At 39.8% G+C, this 22,500-nt stretch overlaps 1 protein-coding gene across 3 annotated transcripts in view; it reads left to right on the plus strand.

Moving 5' to 3' along the window:
* sgl (UDP-glucose 6-dehydrogenase sgl) overlaps positions 1–22,500 on the plus strand; it is a 92,892-nt gene that overhangs the window by 13,145 nt on the left and 57,247 nt on the right. For all 3 annotated transcript variants that reach the window (XM_076183650.1, XM_076183651.1, XM_076183649.1), the window contains exons 2-3: positions 442–613; positions 11,787–11,924. In XM_076183650.1, coding sequence (XP_076039765.1) covers positions 455–613; positions 11,787–11,924 — 297 coding nt within the window. In that variant the 5' untranslated portion in view covers positions 442–454. The remainder of the gene's footprint in view (positions 1–441; positions 614–11,786; positions 11,925–22,500) is intronic.

Here is a 22,500-nt window from a genome sequence, read left to right on the forward strand (position 1 = left end):
CGAGATCACGTATGCAAGATTCTACGTGAAGTTTTGCAGTGATGTAGTTATTTTTTTTAGTCCAGTGATCTTTAACTTTATATTTAAGACCCTCCCCAAAGGGTCGTGATCTTACAATCGTGAACCAATTGAATTTTCTCCTCCATCCTTTCACCAATCAGATTCGTTGTTACAAATCTATATGGCAATATTGTTTACTTAGAATAATCTCGAGTCTACATAAATCTTACTTCTGTTACAAAGGAATGTCATGTCAGCAATACACTCGACCCCCCGGCCATTGTTTATAAACAAGGCGGAAAGGCGGACTTCGGCAGCTCCCTCAGCTATTGTTTCATAAACACCTAACCCATAAATTGTAACACCCGTCTTCTACCCCTCTTTCTACCCTCATACAAACTTCAGATTTTTTCTTAATATTATATTTTCTTTGTTGTTTAGGTGCACGGTCAAGATGGTGATTAAGAATGTATGTTGCATCGGTGCCGGGTATGTTGGGGGTCCCACATGCAGTGTCATCGCCTGGAAGTGCCCTGACCTGCGAGTCACTGTGGTCGACAAGTCCGAGATGAGGATCAACCAGTGGAACTCCGACAAGCTCCCCATCTACGAGGTAGGTGATGTCCCCGGTTTTTTTTTTTTTTTGGGGGGGGGGGGTTGCTCGGTAGTTTAGCGGATACCATCTCGAACTCAGGAGGAAGTGGTCGTGAGCTCGATTCCCGGGATGGAGACTCAAAACCGAAAAAAAAAAAATCCTTGCCGCAACTGACAGGATTTGCCCTACCTACCAGGGGTTTCTCACTTCCCACGGCGTGGGAGTGGGATGGTGATTTAGATTTGTTTGTATTCTAAAGAGCTCTTGTTTTAATCCTTAGCATGATGAGCTTGCAACTCCCAAAGTGTATCTGGGTTCAGGTGTCATCAGTTATTGGTTGAATGTCACTTGTCTGAGCCATCCCTACACGTAGGGCAAAGGTGACTTTTTTTTTTTTTTTTTTTTAAGACCGAGGATCCAAGAGTGTACAAACAACATATGTTCAACAAAATCCGTATGTTCAACGTGAACACATGTTCAATGACATACGGTCAGCATGACTGTGGGATCCCACTGAACTATGTCGAACATTGTCACAAATTTTCCACTTTCAAATTTGAACAATCTTGTTCAAAATTTTTAATTTTTGTACAAATGTGTCAGTGAAAATTATTTCACTGTTACCGATGCCGTTGCTAGGGATACAAAAATAAAACATCTTTTGCAAGAAATAATAAATAAATAAATAGGTGATGGTGAGAACGGGGTTGGTTGTGTCACTGTTTTGCTCACTGAGTCGTGAGTGTGGCTACTGGTTACAGAAGTTAGGTTCAGTTGACCTTGCATTTGCTTGCTTGCTTGCGCGCGCACACACACACATACGCACGCACACATACGCACGCGCACATACGCACGCACACATACGTACACACACACGTACACGCGCATATACACATACGTACACATATACGCCCATACACACACGTACACGCGCATATACACATACGTACACATATACGCCCATACACACACATATGCACACATATACGTACACTCGTACACACCCACACGTACAAGCACGTGTACATGCACACGTAGACGTACTTACACATGCGCGAACGCACACACGCACATACACACGTACGCGCACACACGAACATGCATACACTGAGTCCTGAGTGTGATTACTGGTTACAGAAGTTAGGTTCAGTTATCCTTGCATTTGCTTGCGCGCGCGCGCGCGCGCACACACACACACACACTCTCACACACGTACACACATACGTACACGCGCATATACACACTTATACGTACACATATACACCCATACACACACACATATGCACACATATGCGTACACTCATACACACCCACACGTACAAGCACGTGTACACGCGCTTACACACACACACATGTGCACGTAGGAGCACGTGCACATGCACACGTAGACGTACACACACATGCGCGAACACACGCACATACACACGTACGCGCACACACGAACATGTATATACATCACAACAAAGTAATGTCGTAGCACATTGGTAAAATAATACTAATGACCCACTTTCGGAGAAGAATAAGCGAAAGTAAAAAGATCCGTACATTTCGATCACTAACTGATCCTCTTCAGCAGATGTGGATCACAGTTAGTGATCGAAATATACGGATCTTTTTACTTTAGCATATTCTTCTCCGAAAGTGGGTCATTAGTATTATGTATACACATACACGCACGTGCACATACACGCTTACACATGCGCGCGCGCACAGACACACACAGACACACACACACACACACACACACACACACACACACACACACACATTGGAACAAAGAAGGGAAAGAGGAAACTTACTATCTATAGAATTATGAAGGGAATAGAAATTTTAGATAAGAATGACTTATTGAAATGATACAATGGGAAAACAAGAGGACACGAAAAAAACAACTAAAAAAGATAATTACAGAAGAGATCTGAAAAAAATAGCTTCCCACACAGAGTGATAGATACTTGGAACAAATTGGACAAAGAAAAAGTGTGTGCAAACACTAATCAAGATTTTAAGAAAAAAACTTGATGCTGAGAGATACAAAGACGGGTCATCGTAAGCATAGTTCCCTTCCCGTATTATACAACTAGGTAAATACACGCGCGCGCGCGCGCGAACATGCACATACACGCACACACGGACACGCTCGCACATACACGTATACACGCACGTGCACACACGCAAATGCACACACGGGGAATGGAAGGTGCCACAAGGAGCAATATAGATTAATTATCTTCAGATTCCTGTAAAGTGTTGAACTTGAATAAGTTTAAAGACGTATGTTAAACGGTACTATGTATGTGTAGAATCGTCAACTGCTGGTGCATCTTGGGGGATCTCATTTATCATGGCGTCGGTGTTTAAGGAAAACCGCGGTGGGGCCAGGACGCAGCATTGCTTGAGGCAGCCGGTGATAGCAAACGGCTCTGAGATACCACTTTAATTGAGAACTCTCCCCGTCCTGCCCTCGTGGAAGGCACGGACCAAAGAGATAAAGCGAGGCGGGATCCGAAACAGGCAAGAACGGCCCACATTACCCGTCACGGAACTTTGTCAAATGCCTTCCGCAGGTACCAAAAGATGCACTTGAGCGTGCTCCTGCCCGGACGGGGGGCTCTTCAAGCTCTCCAGACTACGCTCGACCACCAAGACGTCCATCATAAGTGCCAGGGAGCTCCAATATACGGACGACAATGCCACCCTAAATCCGTCCCCGGAACATCTACAGCAGACAACAGACCTCTACGTAGACGCTTACCAGCGCTTCGGGATGTAGGTCAGTACAGAGAAGACAGAGCTCCTGGCTCAACTACCTCCCAACCAGGCCACACTTGTAGCCAACGCACGGATCGGCGACCACCCAGTTGAGAGCGTGGACAGCTTTACCTACCTAGGGAGCACCCTCTCAAGAACGGTCACGTGTGAAAAGGACATTGAAAACCGGATCAAGGCAGCCCACTCTGCCTACGGACGTCTCGCTCATCGCGTCTTCACCAACCACGGGCTCACCATGCACACTAAAATCATGGTGTTCCGGGCCGTGGTTCTCTCCACCCTGCTGTACGCGTGCGAAACCTGGACCCCCTACAAACGCGACATTAAACGCCTCGAGAGTTTCCAACAGTCCAAGCTCCGGCATATCCTCCACATCCACTTGAAGGATTGTATCACCAACAACGAGGTCCTCTCTCGTGCGGCCCTCCCCAGTGTTGAGGCCACTATCCTCCAGCACCGCCTTCGCTGGGTGGGACGCGTCGATCGGATGGAACCCTCTCGCCTTCCTAAAATCATTCTCTTCGGAGAACTGGCGCGCGGCAAAAGACAACGTGGAGCCCCTTAAGCGCCGTTACAAGGACCAACTCAAGCTCTCTTTGACACAAGCTGCCCCCCCCCCCCCTACTGACTGGGAAGACACGGCACAGGACCGGGGTGTGTGGAGACAAGCGGTCAAGAGTGGCGTGGAGGGCTTCGAAACTCAACGGAGAGAGCGGGATAAACAACGACGCGAGGAGAGGAAAGCGAAGGCGACGCGGCCCTAGTCTCCACCGACTCAAGGTCTAAATATACAGGTCAGACCGTTTACATTCTTCTGCGCAGCTTCTGACGTCATTTGGCTGAGTCCATTTTCTCTTTGTGATACACTGAAGAAAACTGTGAAACGCCAAGGAAGACAGGAACTATAATATTTTGTATATTATATGTATATATATTATATATCATATATATTATATATTCATATATATAGACAGGAACTATAATATTTTATATATATTTATATATATATTTTATATAATTGTCAGAATATAACTAATTGCGTGGAGCTGTGCGAGCGAAGGCGACGTCATTTTCGAACGACGGACCAGCTTCAACTGACAGCTATAGGACCCGCTAACCCCACTTTGAACAGCCAGGTGACGTTCACGGGCCCGCTGCGCCAACTCCCTCGAAATTCGGTCGGAAGTGGTTAGACCTTATATTCTTAGATCTTGCACCGACCCTCCCCTGCGATTCATGCCCGCGGCTTTTTCCGGCACCGACTAGGGTTGCTCAGCCATATTAGACGTCGACACGGAGGAACACCTTGAAGAAAAGGAAACGGGGGTCCTCCCTTCCTCGGACAACGAGGGGATGCCGACGATGTGTAAAATGAATAATAAATTAAAACAATTAAGACCACCAATATTACATTATAATGAGAAAAGTCGAATACATATGTATGTATGTAAACGTCGCATTCGAGTGAGATTGAACGTAAACAGTAAAATGTAGACTATAACGGTAAATAAATCGACGTGAATGAAATTGTAAATATAAATGTCGTTAAGCGAGAGTCAGCGACGTAGTATTGATTTATTATTATTGTTATTATTATTATTATTATTATTATTATTATTATTATTATATTGTTACTATTATTGTCATTATTATAATTATTATTGTTATCATTTCATAGCTACATGCATGCATATATGAATACAAAAATGTATGCATAAATTGCATAACTACATATATGCATGCATGCCCACACAAATGCGTACATACTGTAAGTACGAATATATATATATATATATATATATATATTATATGTATATACATATATGTATATACATATATATATATATATATATATATACGTATATATATGTATATATATATATATGTACTGTATATACGTAAATATGTATGTATATATATATATATATATATGTACTGTATATACGTATGTATGTATGTATATATATATATATATATATATATATATATATATATATACACAAATGTACACATGCATATACGGACATATTTAATGTAAAAATGTGAATTGCGCCAGGCGCATTTTCTTTATTAGCATGAGGGCATTGATAGAGAGATGATTTATTATTATTATTGTGCTCGCTTTTTTTTTTCCTCTTTATCTTTCGCTCTTTGTCTCTCTCACCTCTCCTCTCCTCTTCTCTCCTCTTCTTGGAGGAGGGGAAGGGGAGAGAGAACCCTTCAGGACGGATGTCCTGAAGGAGCATCTCCAGTAGGTCTTCTTCTCTTGGGTGGAGAACTTTAGACCATGACACTTCAAGCCGTTACTGTACCCCCCTTGAGCAAGAATGTGAGTGTTAGGTCACAGCATTACCCACGGATCGGGCATACATGAGCTCTGAGCTCTTCCGGGAGGGTAATAGCGGTCTTTCACGAGTCCAACACGTGATTCGAAGACTGTGGTGAATGTCACACACACACACACACACACACACACACACACACACACACACACACACACACACACACACACACACACTTCAACGAATGGACGGCTTAGAAGACGTTCTGAAGAAAAGTGAAGTCTGTGGATCCCAACGCAAAGAGAAGTGCCTAGTGTTTTTGCAGGGTGGGGGGGAAATTGCTCGTGGAGTAGTGGGAACGTAGGGAAAGAGGAAAAGGGGAGGGATTACTGAGGGAAATGGAAGGAAATGAGGAGGGAGTAGACTTTGCCCAGCCAGACAAGCGGAAGGTAAACAAAAGAATTAGCGAGGATCAAATGTCTAATAAAAATGTAAAGATTAGAAGTATAGAGAGGAGCAATACAGAAGAAAGTGACGAGAATATGTTCCAGGGATTTAAAGAGGGTGGGGGGGACACAACCCCCCCCCCCCGACTGATAAGACTAGAGGAGAGAGTTGATAAGGTGATCGAGGACTTGGAGCGTAAGTTAGGTAACGTAGACTCCATTTTCCAAAGAATTGAAAGGTTGGAACAACTAGAGAAGGCTAACAGAAACTTAACTGAAGAAATAGAGGACCTAAAAAGACAGTTAGGAAATGTAAAGGAGGAGAATGAGAAATTGAAGAAGAATAGTAATGAAAACAGAGAGAAAATAGATACAGAAGCTAAAAATTGGAGAATAACTCAAGAAGGGAATAAGGTTTCATTCACTGACATAGTCAAACAGCAATTGAAAGAACATAATGAAGACTCAGTTATTAAAGTGATGAGACAGAAGGAGAATATAGTAAGAGAATTAGCTGACAAAAAGAAATGTATAATTATATTAGGAATGGAAGAGAAACATAACCCAGATAGAACCGCAAGAATCAAGGAGGAAAATGAAAGAGTAAGCAGTTTATTAAAATTAGTCCAGGAAGATGAACCAGAAATTATAAAGGAAATTGAGGAAAAATTCAGACTCGGAAAATATAGTACAGATAAGACCAGACCAATTAAGATTAAATTCAGGTCACAAACAACAGCAGAGAAAATTCTATCCAAGACAGGGAAACTAGCAACAAATGATCAATATAAAAAGGTATGGATAAAAAGAGAAATGAATAAGGAGGAAAGAGAGGCAGAAAAGCAGAAAAGAATTGAAGCTAAGGCAAAAAACGAGGAAAGAACGGAGTCAGAGAAAGAGAGATTCTATTGGAGAGTAGTGAACATGAAAATAAAGCAGTTCGACATACTAAAGAAAAACATAAGGGAAACAGAGAATACAATGGAAGTGGCAGAAAACTAAGAGTGTCTTACACAAATATAGATGGATTGATAACAGGATTGAATGAACTGAATGATTATTTGAAAGAAAAAGAACCGGACATAATGGGAATTGTAGAAACAAAATTAAAAGGCCCACTACCACCCAACAGTGTAGGACATGATACATACAATTATTGGATTAGAAACAGAGAGAAAAAACAAGGGGGTGGAGTTATGTTCCTGACTAAGAAGGATATAAACGTGAAAGGTGTCATATATGGAAAGAATACAGTAGAGATGATTATGATAGAAGTGGAAGACCGAGATAAGAAGAGCAGAAAATTTGTGATCAATTATGTGCCTCCGAAAACAGCCTCATGGGAGGAGAGTGAACATAAAAGTATGTTAGAGGACACAAAGATAGCATTAACTAAAATAATGGAAGACGGAGGAAGAATAGTTATGATGGGCGACTTTAATTGCAAAGAAATCTGCTGGGAAGAAATGACAGTAAAGAGTGGTGATGACTCATGGGGAAATGCTCTACTTGAGATGATTACTGACCATTCAATGACACAATGGATACAAGAGAACACTAGGTATAGAAATGAAGAAGAACCGTCGAGGCTAGACTTAATAATTACATCTGAACCTAGAATAGTGGACAAGATTGAATATAAAACACCAATAGGTAAAAGTGACCACATATTGATTGAACTGGAACTTAATGAAGAAAAATATATGAAAAGAAATGAACAATATAGAAAAGGAAGAATGATGTATGAAAAAACAAACTTTGATAAAATAAGAGAATTCTTCCAACAAGAAAACTGGGAAGAAATATACAAAGAAGAAACAACAGTGGAAGAGAAATGGAATATTTTGACAAAAATTTACAAAAAAGGAGTGGAAAAGTATGTCCCAAGACAAAAACAAGAAAAAGAATATGTAAAATGCTGGTACAACAAAAGTTGTAGGGAGTTAAAGGACAAAAGAGACAAAGCCTGGAACAGATGGAAAAAAGACAGAAGACCTGAAAAATGGAAAATATATACTGGTTATAGAAATGAATATGTACAAAAGTGCAGAGAGGAAAAAAGAAAATATGAAAAAGATGTTATAGAAAAGTGTAAAGATCAACCAAAACTATTCTACAGATTTGTAAACAATAAACTGAAAAACAAACAAGACTTAGAGAAATTAAGACAAGGAGGAGTTGAATACACTGAGGAAATGGAAATGGCAGAAATTATGAACAAACATTTTAAATCAGTGTTTACAAGGGAAAATATACAACCTGAAGAGATTGAGTGGAAGGAAAAAGTCCCCCCTATGGAAGAAATAGAAGTAACAAAGAATGAAATATTGACACACTTGGGTAATTTTGATGTCAGAAAATCGCATGGGCCAGATGAAATAGCAAACTGGATTCTGAAAGAATGCAGGAATGAACTGGCAGACAAAATACATAGCATAATAAGCAGTTCCTTAAAAGAAGGAAAAGTTCCAGAAGATTGGAAAAAAGCAAATATAGTACCTATATATAAAGGAGGAAATAAAGAAGAACCTACCAACTATAGACCAGTCTCTCTAACAAGTACAATAGCAAAAATATGTGAAAGAATTATCAAAAGTAGATGGGTAAAATACTTGGAAAAAAACAACGTACTAAATCCAAGGCAATTTGGATTCAGACAAGGACGATCATGCGTCACCAATTTAATATGTTTCTATTCAAGGCTAATAGATATAATACAAGAAAGAGATGGATGGGCTGATTGTGCATTTCTAGACCTAAAAAAAGCTTTTGACAAAGTACCACATAAGAAGTTGCTTAAGAAATTAGAATATGAAGGAGGAATACAAGGTAAATTGCTAAATTGGATGGAAGACTTTTTGCAAGAAAGAAAAATGAGAGTAATGATAAGAGATCAGCACTCAAAATGGAATGAAGTAATAAGCGGTGTCCCGCAGGGAACAGTTCTGGCCCCAATAATGTTTGCTATATATATTAATGATATGGATGAAGGAATTGAAAGCTATATGAGCTTCTTTGCAGATGATGCAAAATTACTGAAAAGAGTGAAAACTGAAGAAGATTGTGAATCACTACAGAGAGATCTAAATAAAGTACAAGAATGGAGTAGGAAGTGGGAGATGGAGTTCAATACAAAAAAGTGTAGTATAATGGAATTTGGAAAAAGTAAAAACAGAATAACAGGATCATATAATTTGGGAGAAGAAGGAATAAAAAAAGTAGAAAATGAGAAGGACCTGGGAGTCATTGTTATGAATAATATGTCACCTGAGAAACATATAAATAAGATTTTTGGAGAAACTTATAATTTAATAAGAACAATCAAAGTGGCATTTACATACCTGGATGAAGAAATGGTGAGGAAAATCCTAATCACCCTGATAAGACCAAGATTGGAATATGCAGCAACGATATGGTCACCAAGTACAAAAAAATGTATAAAAAAACTTGAAAGAATACAAAGAGCAATTACAAAACTGGCACCAACACTCTCAAAACTATCATATGAAGAGAGACTAGAAAAACTTGAACTACAGACACTAGAGCAAAGAAGAGAGAGAGGAGATTTGATAGCTATTTACAGAATCATGAAAGGCATAGAAATTACTGATAGAGAGAATCTGATAAAATGGGATGACAGAAATACAAGAGGACACGGAAAGAAAATAAAAAAAGACAGCTATAGAAGAGATTTTAAAAAGAACAGCTTTCCTCACAGAGCAATAGACAGTTGGAACAAGTTAGATGAGAAAGTGGTGTGTGCAAAAACAATACATGAATTTAAAAATAGTTTAGATAAAATGAGATATGAAGACGGGACCCCACGAGCATAGCTCCCCTTCCCGTAAAATACAACTAGGTAGGTAAATACACACACACGACTCGGTGGCGCGGTTGATAGAGTACTGGACTGCCAGTACGGAGGTGCGGCAGTACCTGGTTCGAATCCTCTCCAGGGCCGAAATTATTTAGGTATCGCTGCGCTTCGGGTCGTTACTCCGACTCTCGTGGGCGGGGAGTTGTGTGTTTGCGTGTAAGGTCATAGCATTACCCATAGATCGGTCATACTAGCTCTAGCTCTCTTCCAGGAGGGAAATAGCTGTCGATCACGAGTCCAACACGCGATCCAAAGACCAAGGTGAATATACACACACATTCCTGCTCTCCCTCTCTTTCTCGCTCTCCCTCTCTCTCTTCTCACTCTCCCTCTCTCTCTCTCTCCTTCCCTTTCTCCCTTCTCTCTCCTTCCCTCTCTCCCTTCTCTCCCTTCTCTCCCTTCTCTCTCCTTCCTTCTCTCCCTTCTCTGTCCTTCCCTCTCTCTCTTCTCTGTCCTTCCCTCTCTCTCTCTCTCTCTCTCTCTCTCTCTCTCTCTATATATATATATATATATATATATATACATCCCTCTCTCTCTCTCTCTCTCTCTCTCTCTCTCTCTCTCTGTATCTCTTCCTCTCCCTCCCTCCTCCCCCCCTCTCTCTCTCTCTCTATCTTTCTCCCTATCTCTCTTCCTCCCTCCCTCTTTCTCTCCCTCTCTCTCCCCCCTCCCCCCTTCTCTCTCTCCCTCTCATATTACTGTTGATAGCGTGACTCAGGACAGGGTCCATCAATCCCAGCGAACGTACACATGTGCACATAGACATTCGTGTGCACTCACACACCCCCATGGGCATGCACACACAATAAGACAATGAGGTACGTGGACATACAAACATATGTGTACACAATGGTAGTCGTACGTACAAAGGATAATTACGCGTATATATTGTTGTATTAACATTTGGGGTCTGAGGTAGCAGCATGCTAGGCATTTCTCGCTAGCATGCTACTTGCTTTTGCTACTTCGTTTGAGTTGAAACGACTTTTTTTTTTCAATTTTCTAAATATCAAATTACTCTTGCGTCATAAACCGAGAAGCTAAACGACGAATTAAACCTAGAATACGAATGTTAGACACATTTTTCTTACGGAAATCTAGAAAACTGTAACCGAAGTCGTTTCTACTCGAACGAAATAACAAAAGCTAGTAGCATGCTAGCTTAGCGTGCCACCACCTGTAGTTATGAAGAGGGTTAGCAGCTGCAATACTAGGTTAAGTAGGAGATGTCTTGGTTAGATTTGTATTAAAGACGTGAGGGACAATAGTCCAGTGGAATATATTCTAAACCCAAGACTGATAGATGGAGAGAATGACGGGATCCCACGAATATATATATATATATATATATATATATATATATATATATATATATATATATATATATATTAATTTGGTGTGCGATTAAGTGCGCGCGCGCTCACACGCGCACGCACGCACGCACAGATCGATCATATATGAGATCTTGAGTTCTCTTTCGGGAGGGAAATAGCTGTCGATCACGAGTCCAACACGTGATCCAAGACCATGGTGAATCACACACATTTGCACACACTTGTACACGCGGAATTACATCCCAATTGTTTAGTACAATGATCTAATCAAGATCTAGGAGATAGATTAGATATGATGGTGTTCCATGAATAGGAACACTTGTCGCATCTGGTACATTACACAGGTGAGGTGGAAAAAAAAAGAGGTGAAGGGGGAAGGGGAGTGAGATGAGTTATGGAGGTAAAATGAATAATGCACGACAAGATCTCATTTTAACAGCCTGTAATTATATTTGTACGGTTCTTGTCTTGCCTTTCCAGCCTGGCCTGGACGAAGTGGTCATGGAATGTCGAGGTCGCAATCTCTTCTTCTCCCTCGACATCGACACTGCCATCAGGGACGCTGATCTCATCTTCATCTCCGTCAACACGCCGACAAAGACTTACGGAGTCGGCAAGGTGAGTACGACTCGTGTCTGGTCGTATTTATTTATTTTCGTATTAATTTTTTTATGTTTATTTTATTTTATTTTGTTTTGTATTTGCTTGTTTTATTTTGTTTTGTTTAATATTTTATACAAGTCATTTGGGGCGTGGATGCAAGAAAGCGAAGGAATATGATCGTTTGAGGCGAGATAGGCAAAGTCGTTTGAAATCAATCAATCCATAAATCAGTCAGTCATGCCATTCCATGACTCACACGACTGAGCCAACCTCTGCCACGTCATTTCTGGAAACTTCTATATCTCATCTCTCCACCTTCTATCTGGTCTCCCTCTTGCACGCTTCCCATCTTGCGGCGTCCACTCAGTAACACACTTGCTCCATCGCTCATCATTCGTTCGCGCTAAATGATCTGCCCAATTTCACTACCTCTTTTCACTCCAGTCTGTTCCCTTACCTAACTTGCTCTCTGTCTGTTTTTCAGCATCACTCCCACCATTGATCTCTCCATTCTCCTTTGTACTCCTTAACTTTATCTCCATCGCCTTCGTCAGTTCCCAAGTCTTGCATCCGTAGATCATTGCTGGCTGTATACATAGATTGTAAACTTTGCTTTTCAAACATAAAAGTAGAGAGCCTCTCATGATCATATATTTACCAAATATTTCTCAACCAATTGTAATACGCCTTTTTATTCCATTGTCATGATCATTAGCCACTTTCACCAGCTAGCCTTAATTATTATTCTTATATTCTTAAACTTCTTCAAGACTCACCATCGATTATAATCTCTTTATTTTGAACTTTCGTGTTGAACATTACGATGGTTTTACTCTTATTTATCTTTAGGCCCACATTCAGACTCTCCTCTTGAGATCACTCAGTATATCTTGCAAGTTTTCTCTTCTTACTGAAATGAAAATAATGTCATCCGCAAATCTTAGGTTATTTAAAGATCGCCATTAATCTTCAAACCTTCCTCTCCCCATCTCGACCTCCATAAAGTCTCTTTCAAGTAAGCTGAAAATAGTTTGGGTGAAATTGTATTGCCTTGCCGCACTCCTTTCTCGATCTTTATCTTTTCTGTATTTTTTCTAGAACCATTTCTAGAAATATTGTCGCCAAAAAGAACAACAAATGTATCTGTTCTAATGAGTCAGCTGTGACGTAATCTACCACTTGAAACATAAGTGTTTTAGCTAATTTTTTCAGTTTCGTTATCTTGTAGCTATATCGGGAATGATTAGGTTGAATGGGAAACTGTCGTAAAGATATTTTCTGTTGTACGGTTTCAAGGTATTGGTGATGGCGTCACTTGCTTATGTATTAACTCATTTGTTTATTTATTTATTTGTTTTAAGAGCCAAGTTCTTCTTTATGATGGATGTTTCTATAGTACAAGATGTTGCAGTAACCACACAATGCATACCGTAGACTTTATTATTTTTCATACTTGTGCGGTGAAAATTGGCGGGAAAATGTAGATCCAGCTATCTTGTACACAAGTGTGCATGTAAATTTAGCGTGTCGTTATATTGTACGGTGTAGGATGTCGCTAAATTAGATTTCTTGGTAACATTTATGTAATCCAGAATTGAAAAAAAAGAAAGGAAATACACTCGATCACTAGCCTAGAAAATTTGATAAATGATGAAAAAGTTTGTGAAACTTTTGTATCTATTGGTCCCAGTCTAAGCTATATTCAAGCTGCGAAATAGTCTCAAAATACATTTACATATCAATAATTTATATTCGTTGTGGATCGCCGAGACAGTGGTCATTAGTGCAAAACAATTTTGTTTGGTTACGTCTCGTGTTTGTAATCGTGAAACGACAATTTATTTTTCTTTATTTATGACACTAAGAAATACTTTATATTTTTGCATGAAATGGATTAATTAGAATTAAATTATTTTTTATAAGTACTGAGCATACGCTAACGTCACAAGCCACTTGATTATATACTTCATTTCTCACTGAAAAGTCTCCCTTTGAAACGACGCCATCAATCAAATTGACGTTTCATTAATTTCACCATTCGAGAAAATTTACAGACTTTGGAAAATTAATTACACAAGGAAACTTGGAAATTAATTCAGTTACGTATATAGAATTGAAGATAAACCATAGTAACTGGTGCGGTACTGGTCAGATATTTATTTAATCACATGGTTCCAAATATTCATTTCGTAAACCGTAAAATATATCAATGAAATATATAATCTGCGCTAGAGGATTGAATTAATAATGACATTTTGTGATATTTATGTATCCTCTCAGTGAATGTAGGATTTCCCAAGACGAAATTGATGTAAAGTCAATATGTGTACTCTAAGGATGTGACCTAATTCACAGTACGTGGGAACATAATTATGAATAAATTAATAAATTCCATCTATCTGTATATCAATGGATTTCCCCCCCTTACATGGGGATAGCCAAATCAAACTGCAAGTACCCACTCCCACCTTTTTTAATAAACAAATAAATAAAAATCGTCTGCTAACGCACGTTTCAGAACAGATTCAGTATTCTGTCCGTTTTCTTTAGGGATTTTTGGGGGCACCCCTATGGACCAGAGTGACGCAACATTTTCGGATTGGAGGCTGATTTTCTCTTCCTCCTCCTCCTCCGAGGTCCACTCTTCGATCTTCCTCTTCTCTTTTGCTGTTCAATTTCTACTCTTCTGTCAACCATTCACAAGCTTTCGAACTTTTGCGTCCTCCTCCTCCTCCCCCTTCCTCCCTCCTCATTCCTCTTCCTCCCTCCTCATTCCTCCTTCTTACTTCTTCCTCCCTCCTCATTCCTCCTTCTTACTTCTTCCTCCTCCTTCCTCCTTCCTACTTCTTCCTCCTCCTCTTCTTCCTTCTTCCTCCTTCCTACTCATTCCTCCTCCTCATTCTTCCTTCTCCTCCTTATTCCTTCTCCTCCTTCCCCTTTCCTTCTCCAAGGATAGAATCGCTGGTTATTGCGGTCAAGATAGCCAGCAGCAGACTTGTCATCAAACATCTACTGTATTCCTGTCAAAGATGGGCATAGTGGAGAGTACACTGGGGTCGGTGTTGTCATGAGTGAAATATAGATGACTTGTGTTGTGAAAAAAGAAGCATTAATACACGTGTGTGTGTGTATGTGCATGTGTGTGTGTGTGTGTGTGTGTGTGTGAGTGATTGATTGATGATTGAAGAACTAGGAATATACTAAATAATGTGTGGAATATATTTGGAAAAATGTGATCATGCCAAAAAAAAGTGGATTCTTGATGAGATGGTTTGGGTATATGATCAGAATGGTAGAGAATGTGAGTATGAACGGGAGAAATAGGATTCAAGGAACTCGAGAAGGAGATAGAGAGAGACAAATATATAAAAAGTTGGGCAAATTCAGCATAAATATTTATCTTATGATACAAGAAAAGGGGCAAAGAAGATACAAAGGAGATGAGGTTATATAAAATATTTGTAAATGAATTAATTATCTTGTTCTGTTGATATTAACCCCCTTTCTTATGGGAGTATATTGTCTTCACTTTCTAGATATTCATCGTGAGGTTAAGATATTAATAAAATTGCAAGGCGGCAAACTGTAGACATTGTGCGTGTGGTACGACTAGATGTTAACATCGTAGACTGCCCATGCTTGGCTACAAAGGGGTACCGGGGTCGGGAAACGTTATGTACGTTCATGCACGCACGTCTTGTACGGTCTGCATGACCACCGAACGGTTATCGGCCCCGCTAAGCGTGGGAAGATAGCGTCAATAACTCCCAATGATTTCGTTCCGAGGGATCTTCCCTACCTCACCCTCCCTCCCTCCCTCCTCGTGTCTGAAAAAATATATATTACAAAGGATTACAAAGGCGGAGCATGCCGACAGGAGACCTTTTGATCCATATCTAGGTCGGATGCGAAAAAAAATCATATTAATAATAAGATAATAAGTAAAAATTATAATAATGTAAACAAATGAAATACATAAATGCATAGGTATAGTTAAATAATAAACAAACAGGTAAATAGTAAATAATAATAAATTGACATATAACTAATAATAAATGAAAATCAGACAGACAAATTATAACAAAACAAAAACAAATAATATAAGATAAATTATAATCATTACAGCATCTTACTTAGGTATTTATCTAAATGATTCTTAAAGCTTCGAACTGAACTACATTGCACTACCTGTGCAGGAAGTTTATTCCATTCATTAACTACACGGTTGGCAAAGTTGTTTCTACCCACCTCCAAATTGAATCTATTTCCGGACAGTTTGAGACCATTGTTTCTTGTCTGATTCTCATTCAATGTGAAAATTTTGTCACTTTTGATGTTGTCAATTCCCTTTAGAATCTTAAAGACCTGTATCAAGTCACCTCTGAGTCTACGCTTTTTTAGGGAAAACAGATTCATATGTTTTAGTCGATTTTCGTATGATTTATTTTTTTATATTTGAAATCAGTTTTGTGGCTCGCCGTTGTACTTTTTCCAGTCTGTCAATGTCTTTAATGAGATTCGGTGACCATACGGAAACAGCATATTCCAAATGTGGACGAACTAACGATTTATATAGCTTGTTAATGAGTGATGGACTTTTGAAATCAAAAGATCGCGCAATCAGTCCTAGAATTTTATTTGCTTTCTCAGAGGCTGAAATACACTGCTTGGATGATTTGAGGTCGTTACTGATAATTACGCCGAGATCTTTTTCACTATCCACTTTTGTTAACGAATTTCCAAATAACTTGTAATCGTACTTACTGTTATTTTTACCTATGTGCATTACCTTGCATTTACTTGTGTTAAATTTCATTAGCCACTTTTCAGACCATTGCTGTAATTTATCTAAATCTTCTTGAATATCTAATTGGTTTGAGTGATCATTTGCCACTCCGCACAGTTTTGTATCATCAGCAAATTTGGAAACAGTAGATTTTAGTCCATGGTCTATATCATTTATATATACTATGAATAGAAGTGGCCCAAGAACGGAACCCTGAGGAACTCCACTTGTAACATTTTTCCATCTAGAAGTTTTTCCATTTAAAACAACTCTGTTTTCGACCATTCAACCAATTACTAGTCCAACCTAATAGGCTACCACTTATTCCGTGTAAAGCTAATTTAGTAAGTAGTCTTTCGTGTGGGACGGTATCAAAAGCTTTTGCAAAGTCTAGATATATTAAATCTATATTGTTTCTTTTGTCATAATTCGAGATAACTGTGTTGTAGAATTCGAGTAAGTTAGTCACGCAAGAACGTTTCCGTCTGAAACCATGCTGGCTATCATTTATCAAACGGTTACTTTCTAAATGATGTTCGATAGCATCTCTGATGATAGTCTCCATTATTTTTCCTACGATTGAAGTCAAACTTATAGGCCTATAGTTATTTGGTTTCTTTTTGTCACCTTTTTTGAATATGGGAGTAACGTTAGCTAGCTTCCATTCTCTTGGGACAGCTCCAGATATGATGGATTTCTTGAAAATAATATCTAATGGAACAACAATCTCATTTTTCATTTCTTTTAAGATTCTTGGATGCCAACCGTCAGACCCTGGTGTTTTATTAACTTTGAGTTTGTCTATACACCTTTTAATTTTTTATTTTGTTATATTTACCGTAGTGAGTATATAAAATATGTCACAAATAAAAAATTGTGTACTTTACTTATATATTTTATTTGTTTTGTTTGTTTAACAGACAGACTCACATTTAACGTAATGGAATCCGTAAGCAAAACGTTCTAGAAACGACCTTCACCGAATCCGTCGAATATACTTGATTTATGGCGCGCTATCAAACGGCAGTGCGGTCATGGATAATTTTTTTCATAAGATTAATGACGTCCATAGGTCATCAGAATTAACTCACCTCAGGACAGTTCATGATTATTGCGATGTAACTAGAAATGTGATTCTTAATCTGAAAATGCGGAGGAGGCAAAAGGGGAAGACGACAATAGTTATTCACTTCACGATGTGGCCATTCATATTGATGATGTCTGCGCGTATCTGTAGAAGAGGTGGGAATAAAAGAATTGTTGACTACAACAACAATAATAATAATAATAAATAATAGTGACAATAATAATAGTACTATATATAGTATGACAGTGAATGTGCTGGTGTTCCAATCAAATATGATTCACTGCTGCAGCAATACACTAGTGCACTCTTTATGTGTGTGCGTGCGTGTGTATCTACCTAGTTTACCTAGTTGTATTATACGTTTTTGTATCTCGCAAGATGAAGTTTGTGTGTGTGTGTGCGTGCGTGCGTGTGCGCGCGCGGGGGGAAAGCAAACTACGGCTAACGATCTTGTGGGTTACCTCAGAGAGAGAGAGAGAGAGGGTAGGGTTGGCGAGCGGAAATGTACTAAGAAAATGGAGATCGTCAATTTTATTTCCACGTTGTTGAATAAACAAACAAACAAATAAATAAATAAACAAATAACAACACAGCAAAGGTGATGCATACTGACCGTCGAACACAAGTGTCGAATACATGACTCGTTTTTACGACATAGACACTTGTGAAAATAACCGAAGCTAATTTTATGAGTATCTCAATTGACGATGAAGGGTTTTTTTTTTATGTATAAGGACTTTGAAAAAAAATCTGTTCACTCATCGAATTTTTCCAATAAAAGTCGACATAATCCTGACGTCACCTTGTTCCTATATGGCTGCCAAGACACGGAATAGATTTGATCCTTCCATGCCGTACAGTCCTTTCCTATTCCTCTCATGCTGTCGCCAGGCGATTTTATTAACCTCGGAACCCACTAAACATGCAAGCAGACGTGGCAGTGTTACTGTACCTTGGAGTAAGTAAATTATATACGCAAACAATCTCTTCAAGGCTTTTGTCTGCGTCCTCTTCTACCCACACGACGTCGACCAATCACAGACTGTCTCGATGTCGACTGAGAAGGTTACAGTAATTGACCTGAATAGAGTGTGCGTGTGTGTGTGTGTGTGTGTGTGTGTGTGTGTGTGTGTGTGTGTGTGTGTGTGTGTGTGTGTGATTCACATGACGGATTTGTGACTGACAGCAATGAAGGCTGAGTTCATATGTACTATACACCGATATACGGGCAGTGTTGTGACCTTATACACCCATATTCCCTTGCTTAAAGGGGACAGTAACGGCACTTAGTGGGGGATCGATCTCTGGTGTGCGCCGTTGTAAGTCCTTGACACCAACAACTACATCAGGAAGCAAGTCGTGTGTGCGTGTGTTTTATATTTACACCTAATTTTAGTGGATATAGATTTCACATGTGTTTTTTACGTTTACATGATTTACTTATATATATATATATATATATATATATATATATATATATATATAATTATATGTATATATATATATGAGGAATAGGAATCTGGGAATGGATGCTAAGAGGAGACTGTATGAAGGAGTGATGGTGACAACAGCACTGTATGGAGCAGAAACATGGAACATGAGAGAGGAAGAGAGAAGGAACTTGAATGTGTTTGAGATGAAGTGTCTGAGAAGTATGATGGGGGTTTCTAGGCTGGATAGAGTGAGAAATGAGGAAGTGAGGAGGAGAACAGGGGTGGAAAGGGAGCTGGGAGATAGGGTGGATGAAAGAGTATTAGGATGGTTTGGACACATGGAAAGAATGAGTGAAGAAAGACTAGTAAAGGAGGTATGGAAGGCAGATGTGGAGGGAGTGAACATGAGGGGACGTCCTAGGATGAGATGGATGGATGGGGTGAAGGGGGCTTTGGGGAAGAGAGGAATGTCGGTTGAGGAAGGACGGGAGAGGACAGAATACAGGGGTGAATGGAGAATGGTTGTATGTGGAGGGTGTTGTGATGCATGAGGTGGATTGGACGGGGGAATGGGGGTGAGGTAGTGTGTGTGAGCAAAAATTTTGATGCAGCCTGAAGGGATTTCTCCCCGTCCTCTCCTTTATATGGGGGGACGGAGAGGGGGGTCGCCGATTTAATGAAGCGGCCTTGCTGTGGATGTGCTGTGTCCTGCGACACTGCTTCTGACCCAGGGCAGTGGACAGGGTGCAGGGATGACCCGTCATCTAGGAGGTGCTAAGATGGGAGGGAGGGTGGAGGGGTGTGGAGTGTTTTCGGGGATGAAATGGGTGGGAATGGTTTTGTGCCTTGTCCTTCTTGGCTACCCCCCTGGTAAGGGGAAAAAAAGCCTTGGTATATGTATGTATATATATATATATATATATATATATATATATATATAAATATATAAATATAGTGAGGGGTCTACGCCTAGAGGCGCTGAGTAGCTGCGGCTGAAGCCGTCACCTTTGCCTTATGCGCTTTGGGGACTGTTGGGGCAGGTAGTTAACCGTCACTGCCGGAAATCGGAGATGAGTGCGGGATTCGAACCCACAACCAAGCGAATGCGAGACCAGCACGCTACTGATTACGCTACTAGCAGTGTATGTCGAGATTAATGTTTTAACCACGTATACCATTATAGAACATCCAGTGATACCTTATGCTTCACTGTTTCCGGTTGGCAAGGATATACCCTTAGTTTTTGTATCGTCACTATTGTTCACGTGGAATTATGAACAATGTTTTTCATTTTATTCTTATCAACGTCAGGTAGTTCCAGCCCGAATCGGTTCTTTTGCTTATAATGTAATCTCCTTAGGTTCTTTCACCTAAGAGAGAGAGAGAGAAACCTGCAAAGAATGCTTTTGCACGCCTATATATATATATATATATATATTATATATATATATATATATATATATATATATTCTCTCTTAATAGCGTAATCGGTAAGTCACTACAGCACTTGACCTGCGCTAGCCGGGTTCGAGTCCTTGGCAGTACCGCATCTCAATTTCTGGATGTTAGCCTCCATCGGATCTCCCGATGTTGATGGCTTAGAACTAGAGTGCATTGTGGTTGTTAAAATGTATCTCTAATCACTGGGACCCATTCAGTGCTGGACACACACACACACACACACACACACACACACACACACACACACACATATATATATATATATATATGTGTGTGTGTGTGTGTGTGTGTGTGTGTGTGTGTGTGTGTGTGTGTAATATATTAGATGGATATATGTACCTATACATATTACAGATGAATACATATACTCGGCTATGCTACCTGAAACGCTCCTAGCAGCATATATCTCAAACCTAACAACCTAACACCTGTACCCCACAAAATATCCAAACCAAATTACATACACGCTCAGATTACCAAACAAGACCTTCAAGGCAGACCACCAAACTGAATACTTCGATAACTACTGCCAGACATAAGCTCCACTGAACACATCTTCTCTGGACACCTTTCATCATTGGAACTACAAACACAGAAAAGTCCTGGACATAGACTTAGACTGCTCCAGGTGCATCTACCATACAAAAGACACTAAACAATTTATACTGTTGTGCCCCACACAAACACGCCCCTGACAATATCTTCCTTCAGTGACTTGTCCACCCAGAAGTAGTTGGCGGTTACTTGAAGGTCGCGGGTCGTCTGCAAGAAAGACCTGGGGCAACGGATTGATTGGTCGATCATCCATTGATCTTTACTATGTTAGTATGAAAAGTTTATACCAATTAGTAAAATAATTTTAAATCAGGCTAGTAGAATTAGAGAATTAATCTCTGAGGATTTCCCTTGATAAATGCAAGTCGCGTAATCTATGATGAGGTGAAATTGACTAGTTTTATTTTTGGCGATTGCTTCAGTAAAGTGGGTAGGGCCATTACGAAGAATGAGTGTGGGTTTTATGTTGCCTTAAGTCTTGGACCTTTAGGAGATTTCCAACGTAGTGCTTTTGTCCACAACCCCCAGGCTTAATCTTGATGCAACCAACAAGGATTAACGAAACGTCGGTTATCCTATCTACAACTACAATATAGACAGAATAACTACTAACACCTTAACAGTGGGCCGATTCTTGTAATACGTTGTGAATTAGGTCTAAGCAGTCTTATTACTAGAAGGATATAGGATAGTGTTGTTATGAAGGCAAGACAGATGAGTGGAAAAGGTGGTGGAGAAACGCGGGTTAGAGCGAGAACACTATATTCCTGACGTTTCGACTACATGTCTTCAGTGACAGACAACGCGTGTGTACACTATATACGTTGTCTGTCACTCTGAAGAAGACTTGTAGTCGAAACGTCAGGAATATAGTGTTCTCGCTCTAACCCGCGTTTCTCTACCACCTTTTCCACATGGATGGTGTATCTATGCATCGCTTTCCAGCACATTCTAGAATTTATTTCTTCCCCCTAGGCCGGGAAACAGTGAACTAGACCTCAGTATTCTAGACGTCTCTAGGAACATTTCAGCAACTTTTCTTCGTTCGTCATTCAGGTTCTCTGTATATGACGCGAAGGTAATTTGACATTTGGAGATTCGAAAAACAAAATATTGTAACCGAAGTCGTTGAAACATCAACGAACTCGAAACATTCGGCAAGAATTGGCCACCGTGAAGTGGCCTTTGACAGAGGGCTAATATCACTGGAAACTACGCACTAGCCTTCCTTGTATACGTTCTTCTCCACTGGACAAGGGCATAACCGAA

Source organism: Oratosquilla oratoria, chromosome 4 (genome assembly GCF_046742065.1).
Source record: "Oratosquilla oratoria isolate Oo_2021 chromosome 4, ASM4674206v1, whole genome shotgun sequence".
Classification (NCBI taxonomy): domain Eukaryota; kingdom Metazoa; phylum Arthropoda; class Malacostraca; order Stomatopoda; family Squillidae; genus Oratosquilla; species Oratosquilla oratoria.